Raw genomic sequence first — 27,915 nt, forward strand, 5'->3', positions numbered from 1 at the left:
ACAGGTAAAAAACACACTTTCCAAAGCCAAGAACACAGCATCCTTGGGACCCAGGCTACGTTCTACATGAACCACAGAATGAACTGGCACCCTACCTAAGTACCATGTTCAATCATAGCCTCACCTCAGGCTTTGTACCCACTGAATGGCGCACCGTGACAGTTATCCCACTCCACAAAGGGGGAGCCATGATGGACCCCGGGAACTACCGCCCCATTAGCCTGACGAGCCTGGTCTGCAAGGCCATGGAACATATCATCGTGGAACTCATAAACAAAGACATTGGTAATCTCCAAACTCTGGACCCTACCCAGTTTGGATTTGTAAAAGGCAGATCATGTCTCCTAAACCTGATTGACTTCTTTGAAGCAGTCATCAAAGCCATAGATGAGGGTAAAATGGTTCACACAGCTTATCTAGATCTCGCCAAGGCTTTCGACACCATCCCCCACTCTGGAATTATAGATAAGCTCAATAAACTAGGTATAAATCCCTATGTCACAAGATGGGTTGCCAACTGGCTCACGGACAGAACCCACACTGCGAAAGTAGCTGATTCCAAATCCGACATCAGACCAGTGACAAGTGGAGTACCACAGGGTTCAGTCCTGGGTCTTCTCCTGTTTGGTATCTACTTCTCTGAAGTGCAGGCCAACACAGGAGGTCTTTGGCTAACAAAGTTTGCAGATGACTGCAAACTAGGAGCCATAATTGAAACTCCTAACGATGTGGACAAACTACAAAAGGGCCTCACTGAGACAGATACCTGGTGTCAAAGCCATGGCCTGAAGCTCAATGCCAAAAAGTGTATTGTCATCCCCTTTAGTAAAAACTCTGTACCCATGACCTACCACATAGCTGGTAGTCTACTTAATGCCGAAAATGTGATAAGAGACCTTGAGACACAGGTGGACAGTAGTCTCTCCTTTGATAATCACATCGCCACAGTGGTCAGGAAATTCTTCTACGTGGCTCATCTCATCACAAAAGGATTCTCATCCAGAAAAAAAGAGGTCATTGTTCCCCTCTACTCATCACTCATTAGACCCATTATAGAGTACAATGCCCCTTTTGGTATGTACCTCACAAGACATCTACAACAACTGGAAAGACCACATAAATACCTCACAAAGAGGATTACTGGCCTCAAATAGATGCCCTATGCAGACTGTCTCAAAAAACTACAGCTTTACTCCATCGCATATCGCCTACTCAGGGGCGATCTCTGCCTAACATACAAAACTATGTCAAACCCAGAGCTGTTGGACATGCTCCACTTAAAGAAATCCCAATCCCTCCAAGCTACACGTTCTAGGGACCTAAACCTTGTCACCACAATAAATAGAACATGCTGGAGGGATAAATTCCTGTCCCAGAGACTTCCCATACTCTGGAATAAACTACCTATCTATATCAAACAAAGCTCCTCATTAGCACTCTTTAAGAAAAATCTTGATGATTGGATGGGAAATGGGAAATTCACCCCAGGGATCACTTCTGTGGCTATGCTTGACAGGGGCACAGGAAAATAATTTTCTTGGGTGGCGAAAGCCAGGGTACATTTTTTGGCTAGGCTTGTATGGGCCCTAGGGCCGATTGCCTAGTACCTACCTATGAACCTATGAAACAAACACTAATTGCAATAGTAATAGTACTGAAAAGTTCTTTAGTCTATATATATTATCAATCAGCAGGCACCACAGACTGTTGCCAGTGCACAGCTCCACATCTGAAGGTAAGCTTATGCCCTGGGGGTTCTCTCTAAACTTTGACTGTACCAACTGTTCTGCATCATCATCATCGTCATCATCCTTAACTGGTTGTCAACTCCTCATCAGCTGGGTCATTGACGTAGGTTCATAGTATGTTACTAGGCTATTGACCAGAGGGCTTTAGCAAGCCTAGCCATTAAATTCCAATATAATACTAGAAGAGAAATATCATCTATGCCCAAGGTTTTTCTGGGAAGGACTACCAATGTCCAGGAGAAAAGGTGGGGCAATTCCCAGCAGAAATTTATGGTTTCCCATACAGTCATCCAGGATGCACTTAAACAAGGTCATGGAGGTACTCTGCTTGATATGGATTGGAGGCCTATTCCCGAGGAGTGTCATCCTCTGAGCGATGTATGTGTCTCTCCAGCAGGTCCTGTTTATGTGACAGGCTAGATTGCAGTCTCGGGAATGGGTGACTCTAATCCCATTTGACTTACAGATGTGCAACATTTCCATTAGAGTTTGGTCAGAGATAGCCCTGTAAACCAGACATAAGTCGCCTCTAAGTAGTCTATACACTGCTGAGTACAGTGACAATGACTTCAATCTATCTGTATAAGATGTGCTGGAGACCCTAAATTTTCTTAGTTAGAAATCTCTGAGGTCTCTCAAGTTGCTGTAGGTATCTGATATGGTACATACCAAAGGGAGCATTATATTCAGTAACAGGCATGATGAGAGACAAGTACAGGGGAGTTATAACCTCTTTTGCACCATGCCTTCCTCACCAGAGTAGACGCATGGTGGTCAAAGTTGAGGTCACAGTCAACTTGTGTTCCCAGGTCTCTCACTACTGAATTGTTACTTAGGGTATTATTGTTTATTTTATAATCAGCAGGGACATTGTTTTACTGAAGGTAATGATAATGCATTTTTTAGCATTTAGTTTAAGACCATGGCATTGGCACCAGTCATCGGTCTGTGTAAACCCCTTTTGAAGTATGCTGGCATCGCTAGGGGCATTCAGTGATAGAACTTTATTTGCAGTCATCCCCAGACTTGGTTAGCCACAACCTCTCTGTTTTGGCCTGGACTTCTGAGAAGTATATGCCAAACAAGAGAGGACCAGCACTGATACTTGTGGGACCCCACTGGTGACAGGTCTGCTTTTAGATGTAAAGTCTCCCACTTTGTCTGAGTGTTGTCAATCTGTCAGCTAGTTTGAAACTCACCTGACAACATAGGGGTTGATATTCCTTTGGGTTAGGTAATGATGCCAGAATGTGGAATAGTATCGAAAGCCTTACCCAAGTCACGATAGACTGTGTGGATGGCTTTGCCCTCGTCTATGGCTCTGGTCACATTCTCGAAGAAGTACACCAGGTTTAGCACACATGATCTGCCTTTGACAAAACTAAACTGGGATGGATCTAGTGTTTGGACATTACCTATATCCTTATTTGAGAACCACGATGATTCATTCCATTGCCTTACAGATGAGGCTGGTTAAATTTATGGGTCTATATTTAGCCTGGTTTGTTGCTGAGCTGGCCTTGTGGAAGGGCATAACAGTTGCTGTTTTCCATTCAGTGGGGACAAAGCCAGTACTCAGGTTGTGGTTGAATAGGGTGCCTAGTGGAGTAGCTAGCTCTTGTTTTAGAACATTAATAATGCAGCCCAGAATGCCATCTGGTCCCATGGAGGCTGTGTTCTTAGCCTTGGAGAGAGCATTGATGACTTGCTCCTTGGAGATGCAGGGAGGAGGAGATGATGAAAACATGGTTTGTCATATGCTTGTGGGGTGGGGGTGGTGATATTTTCACCCAACCTATCTGCTAGCAGGTTTTCAATTTCTACAGTGTCGGTGTGTGTGTGATGCCATCCACAATTAGTTCAGCACACATCTGAGTCCCACCTTTTAGGCTGTGTACATATCTTAAGAAGACCTTATGTTTATCCTTGGCTATGGTTTCTAAATTTTTCTCATAGTTGCTCTTTGTAGGTTTTATGAGTTGTTTTATTTGCCTGTTAGGCTGAGAAGGGTGCTCTTCCAGCTCTGGGATCTCACTTTTGTATTTTTAGACAGCAACATCTTTCACTTATTGTATAATTTATTAATGCTAGATGTCCACCAGGATGGTTTGTTTTTTTCTTCAGGATCTTGCTTTAATCCTAGCCAGCATGACTGTGTCTATACATTGGTGTAGATGTTTATACTGGGATCAGTGTATAGGTTCATAGGTTCATACTAGGCTATCTGCCCTGGGGCAATTATAAGCCTAGCCCGATTCTGTATGGCTTACGCCACCGCTTGATTTGAGTATACTGTGCCCTTTTTAAGGTTTAGTTTACTGTGCCTCTGTCTAATAGTGACACGGGAGTAATCCCTGGGACAAACCTATGATCCCCCATCCACTTATCGAGATTCTTCTTGAAGAGATTCAGTGAGGTGCTCTGCCTCACATGAACTGGAATTCTATTCCAGAGCGAAGGGAGCCTCTGGGTTATGAACCTGTCCCTCCAGCAAGTTCTATTTATTTCTGTGCTGAGGTTCAAGTCCCTCAAGCGTGTGGCTCTAAGGGATTTAGATTTACTGAGGTGGAGCATGTCCATTAATTCTGGATTTGACATAGCTTTGTATGTCAGGCATAGATCACCTCGAAGTAGGCAGTATGCAACTGAGTAGAGCTGGAGTTTTTTTAACCGAGCAGCATATGGCATCTGTTTGAGACCCTTGATCCTCTTGGTGAGATACTTTTGGGGTCTTTCTAATTGCTGCAGGTGTCGGGTAAGGTACATCCCAAAAGGGGCATTGTATTCTATGATGGGCCTGATGAGGGATAAATAAAAGGGCATGATTACCTCTCTTGATCTAGATGTGAAACCCTTCGTGATGAGGTGGGCTATGTAGAAGGTCTTTCTAACCACTTTGGCAATGTAGTTTTCAAAGGAGAGATTGCTATCAACTTGGGTCCCCAGGTCCCTAATAACTTTCTCTGTACTTAATGGGTTTCCGCCTATGTGGTAATTTGTGGGCACATTGTTTTTGCCAAAGAGTATGACTATACATTTTTGGCATTTAGCTTTAAACCATGGTGCTGGCACCAGTTATCTGTCTCTGTGAGACCTTTTGAAGGATGTTTGTGTCAGCTGGAGAGTTGATTATGGCCCAGTTTGCAGTCATCTGCGAACTTGGTGAGCCATAGTCCTCCCACGTTTGCCTGTACCTCGGAAAAGTATATACCGAACAAGAGTGGTCCCAGGACAGAACCCTGTGGGACGCCACTTGTGACCGGTTTCAAGTCTGACATGGCTCCAGCAACTCTCACTCTGTGGGTTCTGTCTTTGAGCCAGTTTGTGACCCATCTTGTGACATAGGGGTTTATATTTAAGCTGGATAGCTTATCTATGATGCCCGAGTGGGGTATTGTGTCAAATGCCTTTGCAAGGTCCAGATAGGTTGTGTGGACTACCTATGGCTTTGGTGACTGTTTCAAAGAAGTCAACCAGGTTCAAAAGGCAGGATCTGCCCTTGACAAAGCCGAACTGGGTAGGATCTAGTGTCTGTAGGTCCCCAATGTCTTTGTTTATGAGCTCCATGATGATCCTCTCCATAGCCTTGCAGACTAAGCTAGTCAGGCTTATGGGGCGATAGTTTCCAGGGTCCGTAGAGGCTCCACCTTTGTGGAGTGGGGCCACTGTTGCTGTACGCCATTCTGTGGGCACATATCCTGTAGTGAGGCTGAGATTGTATAGCTGTTTTATTTGAGGGATTAGTTCCTCTTGTAGTTCATGTAGGACGCAACCTGGGGTGCCATCTGGTCCCATGGAAGCAGTGTTTTTTGCTTTGGAGAGGGCAGCCTTCACCTGAGCATCTGAGATGTTTGGGAGGCAGCCCTCTGCCGGGATAGATACTTGCTCTTTTGGGGAGGGTGGAGAAGTTTGCACCGAACCTGTCGCCCAGGATATTGGCGATGTCTGTGGGTTCAGTGTATTTTTTGTCGTTTAGAATCAACTCAGAACAAGTCTGGGAGTTGCATCCAAGGTTTCTAACATAACTGAAAAAAGCCTTATGAATGTCTTTGGTGTCCTGTGCAATTTTTCTCTCGAAGCTGGCCTTGGAGGATTTTATGAGGGATCGTAATTTTTTGCTAGTACTGATCAGAGATGCCTTCCCTATTAGGGATTTTGCTCTCTCATGTAGTAGCTTCCTCCTTCTGTTGTACAGTTTATTTATGGCAGGGGTCCACCAGACTGGACGCCTGCCTTTGGATGATTGGGTCTTGGTTTTGTTTGGGATAGCATGATCCATGCATTCCTGGAGATGTCCGTAGAATGCATTTATATAGGATTCTGCAGTTTGGGCTGTAGTTTCCTCTGGCCCTGGGGCCTTGAAGGATTCCACTTCGGTTTTGAGAAGTGAGAAGTTCGCTTTTGAGAAGTTTTTCACTGTGGTTTTCTGGGCTGGGGGTGGGGTCGGGATGTGGACATCCAGTGAAATTAATTTATGGTCTGATCTTACCAATGAGGGATATACTTCTGTTGTGGAGCATAGAGTCCCCATGTTGGTTATGATCAGATCTAGTATGTTGTCCCCTCTTGTGGGAGTGGTGACTAGTTGTTCCATAGCATTTGAATTTATAATTTCCAGGAATCTTTGGGCTAAGTTGCTGGGGCTTGAGTAGTGCTCCCAGTCAATGTTTGGGTAGTTGAAGTCGCCCAATATAATGGTGTTTGGAGAGATCTTCATGTTCTCCAATGTTTTCAGGAAGGCCGAATGGGATTCCTGACTTTGAGAGGGTGGTCTGTAGGATGCTATAAATTGAAAAGCAGTCTTGCCCACTGTTAGTTGCATGTGGATGGTCTCCGATACTTCGTGCAATGCCACTAACCTGGAGGTGTGGATATCCTTGATAAATATGGAAACCCCCCCTCCTTTTGTGGTTCGGTCCAGGTTTTGGGGCCGAAAAGCATGATATGAGGTATAGCCTGGTAGTGCTGGGGTGCTCTCTGGTGCCTTGCACCAGGTTTCTGTCACTGCACAGATATTGATGTTCTCCATACTGAGGAGAGCTTCGAGTGCGTGCATCTTGAGGTTAAGACTTCTGGCGTTTAGCAGCATTACCCTTAGTTTCTTGTTCCTTGTGCTGTCTATGGGGGTGGGTTTGACTTTTGAGCCTTGCCTAAAAAAGGCACTATGGGGGTGGCAAGAGCCTTTGCCAATATCCAAAAGCCCAGTGGTGACAGGTACAAGCCGTCCCTAGCGAAGCAACGTGGCTTGTCGAGCATGTCATCCCAGGCTGACAGACACTGGATCCCCTTTGAATGACACAAAAATTTTTGCCAATTGTTAAAATCGATCATTTTGTCTTTGTACTGTGGCATCATTCTAGGTGAGGGTAAGATGCTGCTCAAGGTCAGGGTTATACCAGCCTGGGCTACATGATCAGAGAGCTCCTCTATGTCTCTTTTCATGTAGTCCAGGGAGGTACATCTCAGGTCATTCACACCAGCATGTACAATGACTGAGTCATATTTGTATTTGCTTTGGAGTGACCTGAGTGCTTGCGTTATGTGTCGGATCCTAGCACCCGACAGGCAGCTCACCGTGACCTTCTCTTTATTCAGCCTGGTGAGCGGGACGTCAGTGTGTCTGACAATAGAGTCACCTATAACAAGAGTATCAGGTGTGTTATTCAGCCTTAAGGGCTGTGGCTGCTTGGCACACTGACTTTGTGGGTTATGTGTTGTGTGTGTTTTGTTTTGAGGTAGCATTTGCTTGGATGTCTGCTTTGGAGGTCTCTGTTGCTTAGGTAGATTTTTATTTAGAGCCTCCGAGTATGTTTTTGTGTATTTATGTGGTTAGTTCGCTGATGTGGTGGGACTATGTGATACTGGAATTGTGTTGTGTGAGGTTACCTTCTCCTCCTGACTGGTTACACCAGTTTTGAGATGAGAGAGCTCAGCCTCCAGTTTGGCTAAATAGTTGCATCTCTCACATATATTTGAACCTGTTTGGAGGAGGAGAGGGTTGTCCGTGTACATGAGACAGTTGTAACATTGCCTCAAAATTCCCAGATTCACCAGCTGGACTGGAGAGGAAACCACTGACTGACCTTTGGACATGCTAGAGTAACAGGGAAACGGAATTTAAAACGGACCAATAGTATATCCATCAATGCCATCTGTGGAAACTAGAGCTTGGAAATTGATTATACCTTCCTTTAGGAGGATATAATTAGCTTTTTGTGAAGTTTTCTAGCCTAACTTCTCCTTTGGGGGAGTTCTTGTGCTATTGCTACTTTAAAAATGACTGATTTATGGCCGGATTTAACTATTGCGGGCCTTACACTTGAGGCATTGCATTGGTCACTCATATTGGTGAGGACCAGGTCTAGAATACTGGAGCCCCTTGTGGGGTGGTGCAATGTTTGTTCTAGGACATTTGAGTTAACATAGTCCAGGAACTTTTGTGTGAGTGACTTTGGGCTCATATAAGTTTCCCAATTAATGGAAGGATAGTTGAAGTCACCATTGACTTGTACCTTAATTGTCCCAAGTAGGTCTAAATAAGCTGTGTGGGCATCTTGGTTCATGGAAGGAGACCTGTAACTGATGATGACCTGAAGGGGGTCTTACCCATGATAATTTGGACTTTGAGCAGCTCCATAGACTTTTCTTGTTTAACCAATCTAGAGGTGTAATTATATTTAATAAAAATAGATACTCTACCTCCTTTGGCTCTCACATCTTTAATTTGCAGTATGAAAGTGTGGAAGGCATTTTGTAGCCTTGCAAGGCTGGGGTACTTTCTACGGTCTTGAACCAGGTTTCTGTGACTGCACAGGTATGAACATCTTCCAGGGAAAAGAGTGCTTTCAGAGAGCGAAGTTTCTGATTTAAACTCCTAGCATTTAGCAGCATGACCCTTAGTTTCTCTGTGTTTGATATTTTCATTTTGGGAATTTTGTTGTTGTGACCTTGCTAAAAGAGGCATTATGGGGGAGACAAGTGCTTTATACAGCAACCTAAAGCCTAGAAACTAACAGTCCATAATACAAGGTTTGAACCTGGTATTTCAGCAGATAAGGAGAAAAAGATGGGGGTATCAGGCAGGGAGCTTTTTTAGGGTGACTAACCTACGGGGTGTACAGTAAGATGTCTTTAAAAGTGGGGATCTATAGGGTTTGATATTGAAAGGTAAGAGGTAAAATTTCTGCAGGGTGGTCCACTGAACAGCTAAGAGCTATTCAAGAACTGCTCTGCTAGATAGCAGCCATTTCTAAGGGAAAATACTTCTATTGGTGCTTTTGCTTCTATAACCACCAGGGGTTACTCCCTCTACTAGGTGGTGTGCAATGGTAAGCTAAGTGCAAGCAAGAGCAAAGCAGCTAATGCAATGAAACCAATGAAAAAGCTAAAAATGAGCCCTACACCAATGAAATAGCTCAAATTTAGCCCTAGACCAGTAAGCTTCAATTAGATAGGCCTACTGTACACTCCTGCACATAGTGTACAGGGGAGCTTCTCCAAAAAAGATGTCCTGAGTTTTAGTGCTCAATCTACAAACAGAACTGAATTCAGCCAGTCTGAATCAAGTCTATACTATGTCCAACAGAAGTGCTTTCACCTGAGGCTGGCTACGAGAATTACTGCATTTAAGACATTTGGAAATCCAAACCTGATATAAGTATATAAAGCTGATTTAAGTATATGCTTTTTTGCTCTGTTTCAGTGATATTTAACAATTCTGTGCTGCTCTTTGGTTGTAATTTTTAACAGTATTCTGTTATGTTTTGTGAGTACAGCGCCCCTTTTGGTATGTACCTTTCCAAGCACCTGTAACAATTGGAGAAACCACAAAGGTTCCTCACAAAGAAAATTCAAGGTCTTCAGTATCTGCCTATGGGGATCGTCTGAAGTCACTGTCACTTTATTCTGTTTCATACATACTACTGCCTTGCGTACAAGGTGATCTCTGACCCTGCTTTATTGGAAATGCTGCCTATCGGTAAGTCAAATGGTACATGGGCTACTCTGTCTAAAGACCTTAACCTGGTATGTGACATTAATAAAACTTGCAGAAGGGACAGATTTGTCTCCCAGAGGCTACCACACCTTTGGAACAGACTCTCACTTCATGTCTAACAGAGTACCTCTTTGGCCCTCTTCAAATGTAATCTGGATAGCTTGATGGGTGACCGTAAATTCACCCTGGGGGTTCCACCTGTGTCTCTCCTGGACATGGGGCAATAGATGCTGATTGTGGAAATAAGGGTAGAACTTGGCTAGGCTTGTAAGGACTCGAGGGCCATTAGCGTAATAATTTCGTATGATGCTATGAGCAGAAAAAAGCAGGATCATTTTTTTTAATTAAATAAGCAACAGTGTCAAAAGCAGCACAGTTTTTCTTGAATTAGTAATGGCTACAGAATAAAGCAGCAGCAACAGATATTTTCGTAACTTAAGTAAAAGCAGCAGTTGTTGTGAAATACAAAGTGCAACAAATTCTGTAGTAAAATGCAGTTTTGTATTGTCAAACTCTGTATCATTTGATCATTCTTGAGCTTTAAAATACATTTCCCATGCCTTAGTTGTATCCACAGTCACCCTTCTTCAAAGAAGCAACCTGAGGGGCAGTAGGGTATAAGGATTTATATTTTATGATTTTAAGGTGACATTTCCATACAGCATTAAGGAACACTCATTCTTGTTGTTAAGTCACACAGAAAATCCATGATTCAATGAAAGAATGTCAGTTAGAATAACTTTTGCCCACTCTCCTTAGCAAAGTTAACTCTTGTTATCCAAACATCCACTGAGCTGATTTAACTACAACTGTTTTATGTTGCTCCACTGCCATACCTCATATCACTGAGTGAAGCTTATCAGATTTCATAATCTGAATATTGTTAGCAGAAAAGGCAGTCCAGGTCACTATATTAACTTTCAAATACTCAACATAGTTCAGGCCTTTTACCCTGTTTGGTATTCCCATAGTCCTCTTTTTTTTCACCAAACCTTATCCTCCATTTTGATGAAGTTATCTTCAGTAACAGACAATTCCTTATCAAATGCCCTAAGAAAATCCTTAAAAGGGAAATTCAGACGACATGCTCCCCCCCAAGTCTGAATCAGAAATTTGAGGAGGAAAAAGTATATCTGCCCCCTCACATTCCTGTCCAGATTCATTTTCTTGAATCTCTTCAGGAAAAGAGGGATTCCTTTTTCTTTTACCAGAAACTACCTAACGTGATGGGTGAATAGCCTGTAAGAGAACCTGACCCAGACTTAATAAACTACTCCTGTCCACTGAAACTGGTGTAGAAGAAGATACATGTTTAGTTTTCTGTTTCTTTTAGACATGAAGGTTGGTGCAAACAGGGTAATTAATGGCAGGAACAGTTTCCCCCAGAGATGGGCACTACATTCTGGCTAAGCAGGGACACCATCCCTGCCACTTTTCCCCGAACAAGCAAAAATGGCTCTCCCTTGCCCATTGAAGGAACCTCAACAGTTGCAGATGATGTGGATAGCCCCACTCCATAACTGGTATATGGACAACACCAGAGGGATTTGGGAAAAAAGATGAGTGGTCTGAGGAACTAGAGTTGGTCACAGCAGATTTACTCACCTGTGGCTGAGGCAAACTGCTAGCCTACTGTGATGACAAAGGCTGTTTAATTGACTTTTCTTTGTGTGGCTGGAAGAAGGACCAACCATGGTACTGGTAGTTTGTGTCATGGTCAAGTTAAAAATGATGCTTCTTTCCTGGGGAAACTAAGCAGCACAATCCAGTAACATTTAAAAAGTAGTAAAAATTCACTTTTCTCAGTAAAAACAGAGTAAAAAGAAGTCTAATATGCTTTATTAGCCCTGCAAAGTATTTTCAACATAATTTCACAATACAAAAAACACAGTTTTAGAATATTAAAAATAACTTTTAAAATGTCAGAAACAAAAGTGTACTCTCATTTAAAGGTACGGTAAAGTCACACGACAGTCTATAAAAACACATATTTCTAGCTTAAAATATACTTTCCTAAACAAGAAATAAGTTTAAACATTAAAACTAATATGTGGAAGGTTTTGCCCCAAAGGGGTGCAAGGTGGCCATCAGTCCCTGAAAGCCCCGGCAGGAGCTCTCTCTCTTCAGTGACAAGAAAGCTCTGAATGGCTTGGCACCCAAACCAGTGTTTTAGCCAGCAGAACTTGAGCTGGCTAACAGTTTGGGCATGTGAAAGGGGCACTAAAACATTTGAAGTTTAGCTGCCTATGCAGGATACAACCCATATACCATAGGCTTCTACAGCAGTAATCTATATGATGACTATCCCAGGTTATTTCCTTACTACCTCAGTTTCACATTTTATAGAAATGCTGACCGTGGTTTGTTTGGAAACTGGATCGATATCCTCATCCTCTTTACCGTTCAGTCTATTCTCAAAATCAGAACATTTTGCTTGATCTATTTCAGCTCAAGTAAATTAAGCTTTGTCAAATACATCTGATATACAAGCAACACTACCAGCTCAGAACTGTCTGGAATTTGATCAACCTCATGTACTCCAGCAGCCACGCAGTCTTCCAGTTCTTCTGGGGTTTCATTTATTATTGAACTAATTACTATTAAATGTATTTTTAAACAATCGCTAACAGAGTTATTAAAGGAAAGAGTTTCCCCAAATACCTCAAGGCTTCGTCTTGACATTCGACTTATTTTGTTGGTTAATGTAATTTGCCTGGCTGTAGTGTTTACTTTTATCATACCTGAAATTAGGTGCACATTTCCTTAGCACACTGTTGTTTTGGTGTTATAATAAAATTAAATATGTGACTAAGCAGTTCTTTAAGTTTTTCATTCTCCTTTCAATGGAGTTGAGACAGTAGTGCCTTAATATTTGTAAGACAAGATGGCAGTACAAGCAAATTGGAGTACTTGTAGTATCTAGGTGCAGTTAAGCAATAAAATATAATGCAGTCATCAAGGGGAAAGCCTGGCACACTTAACAAATTAAAAAAAAAAGTCAAGTTGTAATAAATAGTAAGTTCTAAATCATATATAATACAAAATCGTTTTATGCATTTTTTTTCTTGTCTATTACTGCAAATTATAGAGTGTTATTTCATTGATTCAGTGTTTGGAGATTATGGTGGTTGTAGTAATAATGTTTTTAAATCTTTTTATTCATTTAGTAGGAATCAGCAGAGAACACTTGGAGAAAATAAATCCAAACAGCAACAACAGGAGCAACAGCCACAGTGCTACCAGCTTCAAACAGAGCAACAAAAGAACGCAACCAGATACTGTGAGGACAATCCTGGAAACCATCATGACAAACATGACTCAACACTGTTAGAAAGAGAAAGCCAAAACAGGCAATGGAATCACAGCCATGGGTATTTACAGAGTGACAAAGGACTGTATGAAACTACCGGTGAGACTGAAACTGTCAAAGAAGAAAGATTTCCTTCAGAGAATATAGCTGAGAATCATCAGAAAGGTGTAGCTGACCTTTGCTGTAAGCCATTGATTCTCAAATCTGAAAGAAAGGCTATAAACAGCATCATGGATGGTGCAGGTGACACAGTGAGATGTATTCTACTGGCATCTTCCAAAGACAAGGTTCAACAACAACCAATTGAAAAGGTGATTATTAAATTTATACCTGTGTCTCACATTTAGTTATTTTGATGAAATATGATATTGATTAATTAATTCATTAATTGATGAGCTGACTGATTTTTTTTTGTGTTTTATATGACTGGAATAAAAGACTGATCCAAGAGGAACCAATTTGGTAATTGCCCAGTCTGAGATAATAACAATTTACCATAATTAATAAGTACAACAATTTACAAATTGTGGAAGACATTGTGCATAACATGAGCATATGGCATTGTTAAAGAGAAATATGCAGACTGTGTACATGCAATAAATTAACAAATATAACACTGTTTGTAGACATTCTGAAATGTTTACGTGCTTACACAAGTAAATATATTAACATGGCTGTAATGAAATTTAACAGACAGTATTATAACAGATTCTGGTAAGAATAACATTTAATCATAATGCAACATAAATTGTTTATAAGGTAACAGTCAGCAGTGTAATGCATAAGATTCAAACTGATTAATATTAGTTACCCTGAAAACAAATATGTGCTAAGTTCAGGTACAGCAAGAGGAACCAGAAGAAAGGAGATATTTTAGTTTTTTATTTAGAGGTGAGTATCGGTTGGGTTGTGCTAGAATAATAAACTGATATCAGAGAGAGTGAGAGAGAGGTAAAATCTGTTTTCATTTTTGTAGTATAATTAAAATGTATGTTTTATCATGCCTACATAAAGTGATAAAGTGAAAAATAGTAACACAATAAAGAACAGTATACGAGTATAGTTAATGTATAAACTAATATATGCTTATTTTTTAGGCCAGAAGCTGTCTCTCTCTCTCTCTCTCTCTCTCTCTATATATATATATATATATATATATACACACACACACACACACACACACACACACACACACACACACACACACACACACACACACACACACATATATATCACCACAAATGCAGACCCAAGGATAAATAGTTCACTCAACAAAAAAATCCATTCCAGATCAACATAAGAGTGAACTGAAACAATGAGGCAGTCGAATAGTAAAGCCAAAACCAGTAATTTTATTAAAATGTATTGTAACAACACTTGTGGTCCAAAAAATGGCAGGTAGTTCCAGTGTTAAAATTCTTTATTCAATCACTAACGTATAAACGCTTTCACAGTCTACTTTTCAATGAACGCATATTCTTGTGGGCAAAATTTGGTCTAAGTCGAGTAAAGATCTAATTTCTTTATCTGTCATTAAAATCTCCCAATGCTTCTCTGTTATATTTTTATATAATTTAGTGTCATTAGAGAACTGTGGTGGTGGTGCTGCGGTAGCGTTGTCGCCTCACAGTTAGACGTTGCACGTTCGATTCTCAGTTAGAGCTTCTTCTGTGTGTCGACATGCGTGAATGGGCATTCCTTCGTTGAAGGTTGTGCATTAGGCCCGGCAAGCCAGCATGTAAAAATCTACTGCCAATCATTAGTGGACCGGAGTTCTGCTGTGGCGACCCCTAACTGGGAAAAGCCGAAAGACAGTTAGTGTCATTAGAGTAAAACATGTGCCTCAGACCACATTTTTTATTTAGCTCAGTGTACAGTATATTCTTGTTTTAATGTAGGGAAATGGATAGAGCCCTTAGAGATCGAATTAGAGAGCATATGTATCAGATACAAAAGAGAAGTGATATTAGTGCACTATCTAAGAATATTAAGGCTAACAATGACAAACATAATTTTTTATTTTTAGTTGTGTGTAAAACTTATGAAAATACTAGGATGGGAGATATTCGAAACAGAACATAACAACTTGAGGCAAAATGGATTATAAGACTTAAAGTAGACTCTGGACATGGGCTTAATGACAGAATACCAATAAGACCTAAGCTTAAAGGGAGACCATTGAATAAACAAAGTGTTTAGTTATGGGTATCTCTTGAATTAAATGCCTAAAAAGTTTTTTATATAATTTTATATGCATATATTTTTATATACATGTATTTTTATAAATTGTGCTTTCATATTTATAGAAATGAATGAAGTAAACTGTTTTAAATGTGATTATTTTATTGCTTTCTTATGAAATGTATTTATTTAAATTGGAATGTTTCTTTAAGACAACGTTGTCTAATTATTCTATTTAGAGTATAAATGACACATGGTAGACAGTTTGCATTTGTATCTGAAGAAGCAGAAGTTATCTCTGAAAGCGCTTATACGTTAGTGATTGAATGAAAAATTTTAACACTGGAGCTACCTGACATTTTTTGGACCACAAGTGTTGTTACAGTTGTTTGCTGTTTCGTTTTTGGTGTTCTAAGTCTCCTAGTAAGGACGGTAGTGTGTTTTTTTCTTGGATTTTTTTATTAAGATGTATGTTAGTGCTTTCACAGTTCTTTAAACTGCTTCATCAGACATTAAAATTCATATGCTACAAACCCAGTATAAATACATTATTCAGACCTACCACCAATCAGAGAAGGGAGTACTAATTAGAAATATTTAAAGAAATAATACTTCAAAAATAAGCATAAACAAATTTAAGTATTAGTACATAAATAAAATAATTTAGAACTGTTTCAATAAATATGTTTAAAAATAACTTTTATGCAAAAACCTTTACCCAAAAATTCACTTATAAACATGCCTTGCTTTTAATATAGGTTTAATTGAAACCTTGTCATTAAGACCCTGTCCACTATCAGCCCTTAACCTAATAATCCACCTGGTTTCAGATGCCTCAGTCATGCTTTCTAGATCACCATCATGGTCATTAATTATAATTTCTTCAATGATCATGAATCTAAAACTATGTGTGTGACCAAATTTACTTATGTATTTAGCTAAAACATTCACATTAGAGCCAGTCCTTATAATGTAAATGTGCTCCTTTATCCTGTCCCTTAAACGTATGTTCATTTTCCCTATGTAGGAGGATAAGCAAGTATAGATAGCTAAATAAACCACATCAGAAGTATTATAATCTGCCTTGACATTAAATTTAAAAGTTTTCTTTACATGTATTATAATCTGCCTTGACATTATATATATAAAACCCCTCTGTGCTTACTCACCCTCGTGGATTTTTTTGAAAAGGTCACTGGAGCATTGGATGAAGGAAAAACAGTGCACACCACATACCTCAAACTGACCAAAGCTTTTGACACAATTCTCCACTCAGGCATAGTAGGAAATCTAAATAAACTGTGAATAAACCCGTATGTCACTGATTGGAGTCATCCATGGTTCTGTGCTGAGTCCCTTCCTGTTTGGCATCTACTTTTCTGAAGTAAAAGCCAATACCAGAGGACTGTCTGATTAAGTTTGCAGATAACTGCAAGCCAGGGTCAGTCCTTGAATTCACAAATGACTTAGCCATCATGAATGAAGGTTAGTCCCAAATAAATAACTTGTGCCAAATCATAGACTGAAACTAAATGCTAAAAGATGCATTATTGTATCCTTTGGGAAGTCATCTTCCTCAAGGAACCACCACATAGATACATACATACTTAAGAGTTGGCCCAGTTTGTTCAGGATTTGGGGACCTATGTGAAGAGTGACCTAGCGTTTGACCAATATGTGCCCATTGTTGTAAGAAGTCCTTGTATATTGCTCAGCTAATAAACAAAGGGATTGTGTCTAGATCTAGGGTTGTCATTGTTCCTCTTTACTCAGCCCTCATTATGTCAATCATTGAATATAATGCCCCCTTTGGCATGTATCTGTCCAGACATATGCAACAACTGGAACACCCATGGAGATACTTTACTAAAAAGATACAAGGCCTAAACAACATGTCCTACATGGGCTGACTTAAAGCCCTGTCACTGTACTCAGTATCCTACAGACTGCTAAGAGGTGACCTGTGTCTGGCATAAAAGGTGCCCTCTGACCCATTACTTATAGACTTACTGCACATAAGCAAGTCAAATGGCATTGGAAATACTCAGCCTGGGGAGCTAAACTGCTTCTTCAACATAAACAGAGCAGTTTGGAGGGACAGGTATACCTCACAAAGGATACTGCTGCTGTGGAACAGACTTCCCATCCACATAAAACAAAGTTCATCCCTGCCCATATTCAAGTACAACTTGGATCTATGGATGGAAAACAGAAAATTCACCTCAGGACGTCCTCTCTGTACTACTAATGGACAAATGCAGCTCTTAAATGCCAGTTATTCTCATTAGGGGTAATACTGTATATAATTATTGACCATGGGATGGGTAAGGCCAAGCTATAACAAAATGGGATAGGTTATATCGAGTACAAAAAGTGAAATTGGCTAGGCTTGAAATGGCCTGAAAGGGTACCTAGTCTAGCACTTATCTATGAACCTGTCCACAGCAGGTAGAGCTCCATGTTCTAGAAAGAATTATGACTGAGTTTCTCTGGACATAACTCTTTTTAATTGTTTTCAACATGGATGCCAAGATCCAACTCTCGAGCTTCATTTTGCTTCAAAACTGGGAGAACTTCCTTACATCCATGGCTTGACTTTCCAGTAATTTGTGATGGTTATCCAGGCTTTTAGGTGAAAAGACAAACAACCCCCCAGATGCCTCCAGAGGGGGACAGCCGGGTAACCTTTCAGGAGTGCAGAAAGGATCTGTCCTAGAAGGAATCTCAAGACTCTTGATTATGTGGACCCCCCTGCCACATGGGTATCATTGTCCATTTTAGCTATCCCCTCCCACACCTCTGGTGGAAAAACTTTCATGTAACTCTTGGGAGGGTCCTTGAGATTTCCAAAACCACACATTTTTGCCACTGTGGTGATTCCTAGAAATAGTTCTCTGCGGGTTAGCATGGCTTTGGAATTAGTCATGCAAATATGAACAAGCAATACATGATGCATAGAGGTGTCAGTCGGATGTAACTGCAGAAACACCTGGAGGAGCACTTGGCTGTAATAGAAAACTGATTGTGTGTGTGTGTGTGTGTGTGTGTGTGTGTGTGTGTGTGTGTGTGTGTGTGTGTGTGTGTGTGTGTGTGTGTGTGTGTGTGTGTGTGTGTGTGTGTGTGTGTGTGTGTGTGTGTGTGGTGTCTTTGGCTTAGTTTATAGTTATAATTAACCCTTGGTCTGGTTTGCTTACCCATTCACCAGTTGTAAAACAAATAACTAACTAGCTAAAGAAAGAATCTGAAAGCTGGACTGACAGGGTGGCATCTCCCTGTAGCTAATTCACATGGATGAAGTCTTACTTGAGCAGTGATCTCGTACTCAGACATATTCCCTTATAATGAAGGCACTCATGCAGCTATTTATTAAGCATCATTTCCACATCTTTCTCCCTAGTATATTACTCAAATCTGCCATACCTCAGGTTGAAGTAATATTGGTACCAAGCATTATATTACCTCTAGTATAATAGACAGTCATGAAGACTCAGTTATGTTATGGGCAATACCTTTGCCAACTCTCATTACATATCTTTTGTGTTTCCAGTCTGACTACAGAAAGGAGCTTTTTGCTTCCTTCCTGTGTCAGCACTGTTAATTAGACTCAATTTGTCTGAAGATTAATATTACCTGGCTTATTTAGTGTGACACTATTTTCTTACCTTCTCATTATCCTGCAGTCTTATATGTCCTGACGTCCGCTCTTTTCATTTTAGTTGCACACATTAATATACAGTTTTTAATTCCTTTTCTGATTTTACTTCTATTTTCCTTGTGCAGAGGCTGAATAATCTTCTTTATTTTTAGTGATGGTTTGTTTGCACCACCACCGAATCATTATTAATGTTCATCAAAAATCACTGCTGCAGTAGTCTTACCTGTGTGCATACCTCTCAACTGTACTGAATTGCTTGGTAAATACCAGTTTTGAGAGTAAAATATTGGAGTGCAACGAATTCCCTCATGGCCCCTTTAATTTCTGAATTTCCTTTTTTTTAATTTTTTTATTTTTACTCCTGACATCATCACTTGCAGGGCATGTGCAATGACGTCAGCTTTTGCAGACCGATCTGACAGCCATAACTCTCAACCTGAAAACATCAACAATCAGGACAAAGGCCCATAAAATAGGTACAAATCTGTCTGCTGATTAACATAAAATTTGCATACATAATTAGGTAACCCCACCGACTCCAACAGAATTGTGGGATACCAACTTTCAAATGCAAACTGAAGAACAGACAACCAAAATATGGCCCCAGAGTCCCTCTGCAGCCATTCCAATATTGCATTACTTGGCTATTTCGCCCCATTTACCATAAACACTGTAATGTGCATACTTCTTTACTTCTACAATGATTATTTAGATTTAATTTAAAAATTTTATTTTACATATTATAGTTCAAACACTAATATACATTTGCTAAACAAAGCAATACAGTCTCACAATGAAAATAGACTTAGCATTAAAACTTATCTGCCCTTGAAACTCACATTCATTGTAACAGCATTGAAACCCACATTAAAAAAATGCATCTGGCCAGTGGCAGATAATTATTACCTTTGGGCTGTTTTCAAATCATAGGCCCTTTGCACACGAAACATACATGTGTTCTTTCATACACCTTCCTGACTGTATTAAATTATATTCCTTGTATAATACAACACAGCACACTTGTTAGAGCATGTTTTAAATTTATTGTTGTGAACACTTTTCCAGTAAGCAATGAAACAAAATGCATGAACCAATAATGATAAAACTGCCCAATTCAGAACATTTCCATCATAAAAGTCTACTCAAACTTCTACAATCCACCAGTATCAGTAAATATGCACAATCTCTACAGAAGTAAAAGTCATCTAAATAATTCCACATTAAAGAGATCTGTAACTAATGAAGAGGTTGCTGCTAGCCAACAAGTTTATATTTCATTGTTTCATCTACAAGTAAAGTGCCTGTTGCCTTTGAAGAATAAATTGCCTGCTTTACATTAAAAAAAAGATAGGCTAGTAATATTTTAATAGGAAATGGATGGCAAGCTGATAACAGGTTCATAGTTACAAGGTATTTCTGCCAAAGAGGACATTCTCAGGACTGCAGCATTCACCCCCTTTAAAAGTACAACACAGTACAGTAATCCATGTACATACTGTGGGAGTAGAACCTACAGTCTTCTTCAGCAAAGGCAAGTACACTACCTGTTGTGCTACTAACAATGCAAGTAGACTTTGCATAAGCAGCACTAAACTTCCCCTTTCCTAAAGAACTGTACAGCACAAGAAATCAGGAAAAAGCCAAAATGTATTGGGGGGTGGGGGATGGGAGACAAAGGCCCAAAAACTGAGGACACATTTTAAAGATTGTGTGTATAATCTTAGAAAGTTGCTAGAATAAAATGTTGTGTAAGATAGGAAGACTGAAACTTAAATGTCTATCATTATTTAGTGAATTCAGTTCTGAATGATTTGCCAGAAAACCACAAATATTATTTTTATTTAACATTTGTTTACCAGCAAAGTCAAACTTGGAAGGAAGCCAGTTTTTAGCAGAGGTGTGGGAAGAAATGCTCCAGACATGTCTGTGTATTGTGGGAGGAAACTGGTGCACCCAGAGGAAACCCACACAAATGCAGGGAGGACATGTAAACTCTGCACAGAAGGCACTTCAACCAAGAATCAAACCGCAGAACCTCTTGCTGTGAGGAGACAACACTACCACTGCACCATCCAAATTTTAAGAGGAACAGACCAGAAGTATGAGCCAAACATTCCAGACATTTTGTGAAAATTTGTACAGTTGAGAGCTATAGCTGCTTCAATCAGAAGTCATAGTATGGGTAGCATTCCGCCAAGGATGTAACAGCCGGACAGTCTTCCAAAGTTATTAGCACCCTCCTCACATGTGCCCAGGCTGCTGTTAGCTTGAGCTCCTTACAGCAAAAACAGGAACCTGGGCACCAAAAAACCTTAGGTACTTACTTGCCGCCCTCAAGAGTGCTCCTTCTGTACTCGAGAGCATTGACAGTTCCCTTAGGTCCACTTCTGGGATTCCCTTTGATACATTTTATTTATGAATGAATGGCATTTTTGTTATGTTCACTGTTCGAGAGAGAGAGAGAGAGAGAGAGAGAGAGAGAGAGAGAGAGACCCCTTCCAACCGTAAAGGATAGGGAAAGGGCATCATCTAAATTTCTTCCTGAGTATATTCTGATTTTGCAAGAATTGTTTACTCTATATCTCCTACAGAATAATTGTCTTTTCTGAAACAGTTTCCAGTGTGAACAGTTTGTTTCAGTGGCTGCAACATGAAATTCCTTTTTACCTTGTAAACCTATTTTGATATGTTGTGAGTGGATGTTCCACTACCTTCTTCTATTCCTGCCTTTTGCCAGCGCTGAAAGGTAAGTTTGATGCTGCCTGCAGTCTGCTTGATAGTAAACTTTCAGCTCCTTTGTAGGCAGACATACTTTATAAAATTCCCGTCTTACAAGTTTTTGTTTTCTTGGCCAAATCCTGGTCCTGCAGCTATTTCTGTGACTAGTGAGCCTGCTGCAAAAATTCTGGTTAATGCTAATCCTTCTCTTCTGAGCAAGGATGGTAAAGCTTTTAACCATTCTGAGAAGAGAAGAGAATGTCATTCCTCTGCTATGTTAGCCTTCATGGTTTTGATTTTCCAGAATAATATTTGGCGTGGTTTGACATTTTGAGAAACACTGCTGCCTCTTTCAGAATGTAGGTCCTGTTGAATTCTGTTATTGCTTTTGTTTCATAGGTTGGGGTGTGACTTCACCAGTGACCATCATCTAGAGCCAAGGTTTACATGACTGGGTAAACATTTTTTATGAAGTGTGTATGATTGTGCTGACTGTGTCCAGGGTAGCTGTTACTGTTACTCTGATGAGACATTTGGCTTGGGAATCTAATAAGACGTTTTCTGAGGATGTTCTATCTGAAATCTTGTATGCTTCTTTGATTAAAGAGATTTTGTTTGGTTCTACTTCTACCCAGGTACTTGAACAGTGTAATGTAAGGGGGGAAATTGATTCAAGGGGTTACTAAGATTTTTCAGCTTTGTTTTCTAATCTATAAAAGTCTCTGGCTCTTTTTTTCCAAAGAAGCATAGCAAGAAGCTACCTTTGGGTAAGTGCAGCTTTAAGCTTTAGTGGTATGTAGGATTTAACAAAAAATGAAGGATCTTCATAGAATTAGGGACAGTCCTCTATTTTAGAATGACTTTTGCAGTAATTTTTCATCTTCCCTTTCTGTCCCTGCCACTCCTTTGAATCTATCCCAGTAACTGGTTCTCCATCTCCAGCTCTGCCTTAAAATATATGTTTTATGAGTAGGTCACGAGTGTTAGAGATGGCAGTGGAAAAACCTAACTCCTTTTCAGGAAATTCCTACCCATCCAACAGATTAGGTTTCCTCTAGTTTTTCTTTCTTTAGAGGTGATAGAACCAGTGCCCTAGATCACCAATGGAAATGTCTTTAATCCAGAGGTTTTTGGTGTAGTGAAAGATCCGTCTTGGAGATCAGTTCTGTCATTACCCTTGGGATTATTTACTACCCTTACTTTGTTCACCAAACTCCTGTGATAGCCCATTGCAGTCTGCACAGCATTCACATTTCCCTTTTTAGATGACTTACTTATTATTGCAGAGTCTTTCTTCAGGTGTCAGGATTCCATTACATAGATAAGAAATCTCTTTTGTCACCTAAGCTTCCAGATGTATAGGGTTGTAATTCTAGGCTGCCTTCTGGACTAGTCCACACAAAAGGCATATTTAACTCAGAAAAATGGACTTGTATCTGGAAATGTTCCCAATATTTTCCAATCAGTCTCAGAATTCAACCAGAGAGTATCTCAGCATATTAGGATTCATGGCATGCATGAGTCTCATGACTCCTCTTGTCAGATTGCACATAAGAAAAAATCAGTGGTTTCTGGAAAACTGTTGTGACCCAACATTCTCAGTCTCTGTATTTTCCTGCTCCAGTTTTGAGGTTTTTTTTGTGAAGAGAGAACCTCTTTGGTGGAAGGTCCATTTATCTCCAAATAAAAGTCTCTTATTCTCTTTAATATCCTCTGGCCAGTCTGTTACAACAATTGCAATGGATTTTGCATGGAGAACTATATCAATGAGGGTAAAAAAAGCAAGATCTGTGATGCAAACAAGACAGACCAAAGCACATCAGTGTGAAAGAGATGTTAGCTCTTTTCCATGCTATAGAATATTTTTGCTACCTGTGTTTTTAAGGAAGTTGTAGGCGATAACAGACACCACCACATAATTGTGTTACATATACATATATGAGGTCCCAAGGGCATTCCCCCTGTGCAGACTGGACTTGCTTGCTTGTGAAGTTGCTCTACAACACTGTTTAACCTTCCAAGCTCCATAATGTCCATCAGAGCAAAATGTAGTGACAGACAAGCTGAGCAGGACCAGGACAGAACCTCACAAATGAAAATTAAATGGGAGGGTCTTACAGGATTTGATCCAGTTGAACACCTCAAGTAGATCTGTATGCCTCCTTTCAATACAGAAAACTCAATAAATTCTGCCCCAGAATTCCTTCCAAGCATACCTGGCAAACATATGTTTTTTTTCATTCCTGTAGGCAGGAATGTTTCTTTATGGATTCCAATCTTTCAACTGATATCCAGGGTCATTCTGAAGATTCAAACAGATTCTGCAGAGATCATTACTCCACCTTGCCCACTGAGGGGGACACCAACCACTGCAGAGGATGTGGCTAACCCCCGGCTAAGCCTTGGTCCATTGTGGCTGTAGGTGCTACATCAGAAGGATCTAGAGTGAATGGTCTGAGGAACCAGTTTTGGCCACATCAGAATCATCCACCTATGTCTGAGGCAAATTACTAGCTTGCTGTGGTAGCAAAAGTTGTTTGCTTAACTTTTTCAATTTTTGCGGCTGGAAGAAGGACCAGCTGTAGCACAGGTAGTTTACTCCATGGTCAAGCTGAAAAAGGTGCCTCTTTCCCAGGGAAACTGTGCACCACAAACTGGTAAAATTCAAAGTCCCAAAAAGTTAATTTCCCTACTCAGAACACAGTAAAAAGTACTTTAATACACTTTGCTAGCTCCAAAACTAAAATAAACATAGTTTCTCCAGAGAAAAAAATGTTTTTAGAATGCTTTTAACAAGTTTTAAATTGACAGAAAACAATGTGCACTCCCATTTAAAAATTCAGTTCAATTTCATGACAGTCTGTTAAAACACAAACACCTAGACTAAAAACAACTTTCCTAATAAGGAAAGCAGAGTTAATAAATAAAAAGTGTGGAATGTTTTTTCCCAAAGGAAACTTATCTGTCTAGCAATGGAACAGCACAAGCCAAGTGTCGATCCTTGAAAGCCTACTGGTGAGTGCTCTCTTCTGTGGCAAAAGAGCTCTAAATGGTTTGGAAAACAATCCATTTTCTTTAACAGTATAGCTCCTGCTGTCTAATGGTTTGAGTATGTGGGATGTGCCCCGAAGCTTTGGAAGCTGGCCGTCTGTCATATCCCTGGCAGGATATAACTTCATATAGCTAAGGTTACTGAATCTGTGATCATTTGAACATAATGGTACGTTTACTTACACAAATGTACTTTCTCCCTTTTTATTGAATAAGTGAAGAGCAATTACCACAGCCTTCCCTCACAGACTGGATCTACTCATACAAGACTGACGAAGTTTGATACACCCCAGTCTGGAACATTTACAACTGACTGCTTGGATGCTTCACTTTTGATAGCTTTTTGGAGTGTTGTTTATGAGGACACACAGCAGGTATTTAAGGAGGCAAGAAACCCTGCTACTAGGAAATCTTATGTTGCTGATTGATAGTTACTAGTTGGTGCCATAATAATAACCAGGGCCTATTCAAAGATTCTGTACCACTGATTTTTTTTTTGAGTTGCTATCCCCTAGCTTAGCTTACTCCTCAGTAATGTGTATCTGTCAATCATTTCAGCAGGTCTGCCCATGAATTCTCCTCTTTCTTTTCAGAGTTTGGTCAAGCTGTTCTTAAACGAGGTTTAGTTTTTAACACCACCTAGGAAACAGGAGACTTTGTTAGGATTTTAATTTTGTGCTGGAAAAACTTAACTCTGTCTCCTTCTGAACCAGGTATTCATGCTGTTCTGTCATTCATGACTTGAAATCATGTTTTGTTTGATGTCCTTCAAGGATGCATCTGCAGTCCTTACAAATGGGTTGTCCTGTCGTCAGGCAGCCCTTCGGTCGGCCGGATTCCAAAGTCTGGGTCTCTGGCGGCTGGTCAATACACGACTTCACCCGACGTCATAGCTGCAGTTGGGTATAAAGCATCATCAGCCCATTTTCTTTTCCTCAGTCTTTTCTTTGCCGCGCGGCAGAAGCTGAAGAGCAAGTGCGGTGATCAGATCAGAGAGATTACTACTACTATACACTACTAAGAGACTAGACTTCTAAAGTAAGTACCCGTTCTCACCTCTTCTGCCCTCAGCCTCAGAAAAGTGAATAACTGTTTAACTTGTGAAACAAATTTATACCTCAGATTTCAATCTTACTTCTTACCTTGTTTGTTAGTGCTTGCCCCACGGCTTAGCAGCTTGTTTTAGTTTAGCTTTTTTTAACCGATGGGACTTTGGCGTCGGTGCTTTTTTTGAACACAGTTTTGCTTACTCAGATTTTAGTACATAATGATTTCGCGGATCCTCCGACTTCACATGAAAGGACCAAACGTTAAAAGAGAAAGGCAGTACAAAAGGACCGGAAAAAACGAGCAGCGGGTTCTCGGTTAAGCGGCCGAAGTGTCGGTGTTTCGTTCGAATCAAACGGGCAAGCGGTTCTGCCCCGGGGCCACTACTTCTATCTTCAGCTGATCCTCCTCTATTACCTGCTGGTTTCGCAAACTAAATCAGACACCATCCACCATCCCTTTGGATGTTTCTGCCCACACGGGCAGGCTGCCACCGCCTGCTGCCAGCAAGGCCTCCCCCAGGGCAGCCAGCTGCTAAAGCAGCCAGTCTGTGCCTACTGGCCCCCTCTCCTAGGCCTCTCACAGGTCCTCATCCAGTACTCTGGCAGAGGATCTCAAAGAGGATATAAGGGGATCCCAACCTCATCCCGGGGATCCCCTCATCATCCTCCCAGGGCCTCCCAACCTCCTCCAGAAAGAGAGACCTGATCTCCTCTCAGACCTCAGATGATGATTCAGACTGATCTAGACATGAACAACACTCTTTCTTCTGAAGAGTCCTTCCTTCCTTCAGAGAACTCCGATGCTGAGATTCCTTTCTCTCCTGCCTCTCTCCCAGACCCTTCCTTTCTTTGCCTCTACAGAGGCATAGGATTTTAATTTCTTGGCAATCATGCCATGGGGCAAGATTTCAACTTTTTCTTTTTTTCTTTTTGCATTTTACCTCACTTTAGGCCTTTAGCTATACCTGATGTAGGCCTTGTTCTTTTTGACTGCTCCTGATGTTTGACCTTTGCCCTGCTCCCCACATCTTGGCTCCTTTTGTCTATTACACACATCACCATTCCTCCCCCTGCTTTACCTTATCCAGATCCCATCCATACACCTTTTTTGAGTTACTTCCGACTGCATCAACCATCCCTCCCGACCATTAGTCAAGGGCTGTTAAAAATCCTGTAATTTGTGCATCAGATTTTGTCATAGACATAGTACCTTAATACACCTCCTGAAGGAACATAGTATATAGCATCTACCCATCTGAAAGTTCTAGATGTCTTCCTCTGTGGTATTTGTCCATCTTCCTGCCCCCTGATATGCTCCCCCAGGTACTCTCCCATTGTGTATTTCTGTGTACTATTTCTTGTAATGTATTTGCATGTTTGTATATATGTACATACATGCTTATGTATTGGTTGTCTATCATTTTATCTTTGGCAGCATTTAAAAGAAAACACTGAGGAAAAGAGGGCAACTGGCACAGGAAATACAACACTTTATACCGCCTAATGACCGGCTGGCTGACGACAAACTGCAAGAACTGCAGGGCCAAACAGGCGCAAGAAGTGCAGTCCGCAGAGACGAGGGCAACTGCAGATCAAGGACCCATTTGTAACTGACCTGACCGGACAGACTGGATTTATACTGGTATGAAACTGTACAACATCGTTTGGTCTGACATCTGTAAGAGAATATTTGAGTTACTATCCATCATGGTGGGTGAAACCTATTTGATATTCCATTGAGATAGGGTTATGTTAAGGACAAGTCCAAATCTCTCATTCACACCAGTAGTAGTTTCAGATTGTACTTTAATTCAAACAATCAATGTCTCTGTATTCTTTCCTGAACTAAAAACCAAGAAGAGAGGATTCTCCATATTCTCAATATGCCCAAGCAACTCTGGCATTAGTCTGACAAAACTAAGTCTTTTAGGAAAGCTGAATAGCTGTAGATGTCCTATGATAACACAAAGTCATGGCAACCCATGTTGAAGCAGACTATTTCCAGTTGGTTGTCCCTGATATTTCTTTTTGTTATTCCCACAATGGTAAAAATTCAAGGCAGGATCAAGGCAAACTATATAAGAGCCTTGTCTTCTTTGATGGAATATTGGAAAGGGGTACACTTTAGAACCTTGTTTTCTACAGGCAACTACTAGCTCTACTGTACACACCATTACAAAGCATTATAAACTGAATTCCTTTTCCAG

At 40.5% G+C, this 27,915-nt stretch overlaps 1 protein-coding gene across 1 annotated transcript in view; it reads left to right on the forward strand.

Moving 5' to 3' along the window:
• The window catches only part of LOC122816221 (CBP80/20-dependent translation initiation factor-like), a 143,935-nt gene that overhangs the window by 50,876 nt on the left and 65,144 nt on the right, over nucleotides 1-27,915 (forward strand). Inside the window, exon 2 of the mRNA XM_044088969.1 lies at nucleotides 12,915-13,365. Within this exon, the coding sequence (XP_043944904.1) occupies nucleotides 12,915-13,365 (451 nt within the window). The remainder of the gene's footprint in view (nucleotides 1-12,914; nucleotides 13,366-27,915) is intronic.

The sequence above is a fragment of the Protopterus annectens genome, chromosome 1.part1, assembly GCF_019279795.1.
Source record: "Protopterus annectens isolate FY-2018-M chromosome 1.part1, PAN1.0, whole genome shotgun sequence".
NCBI classification, from domain to species: Eukaryota; Metazoa; Chordata; order Ceratodontiformes; family Protopteridae; genus Protopterus; species Protopterus annectens.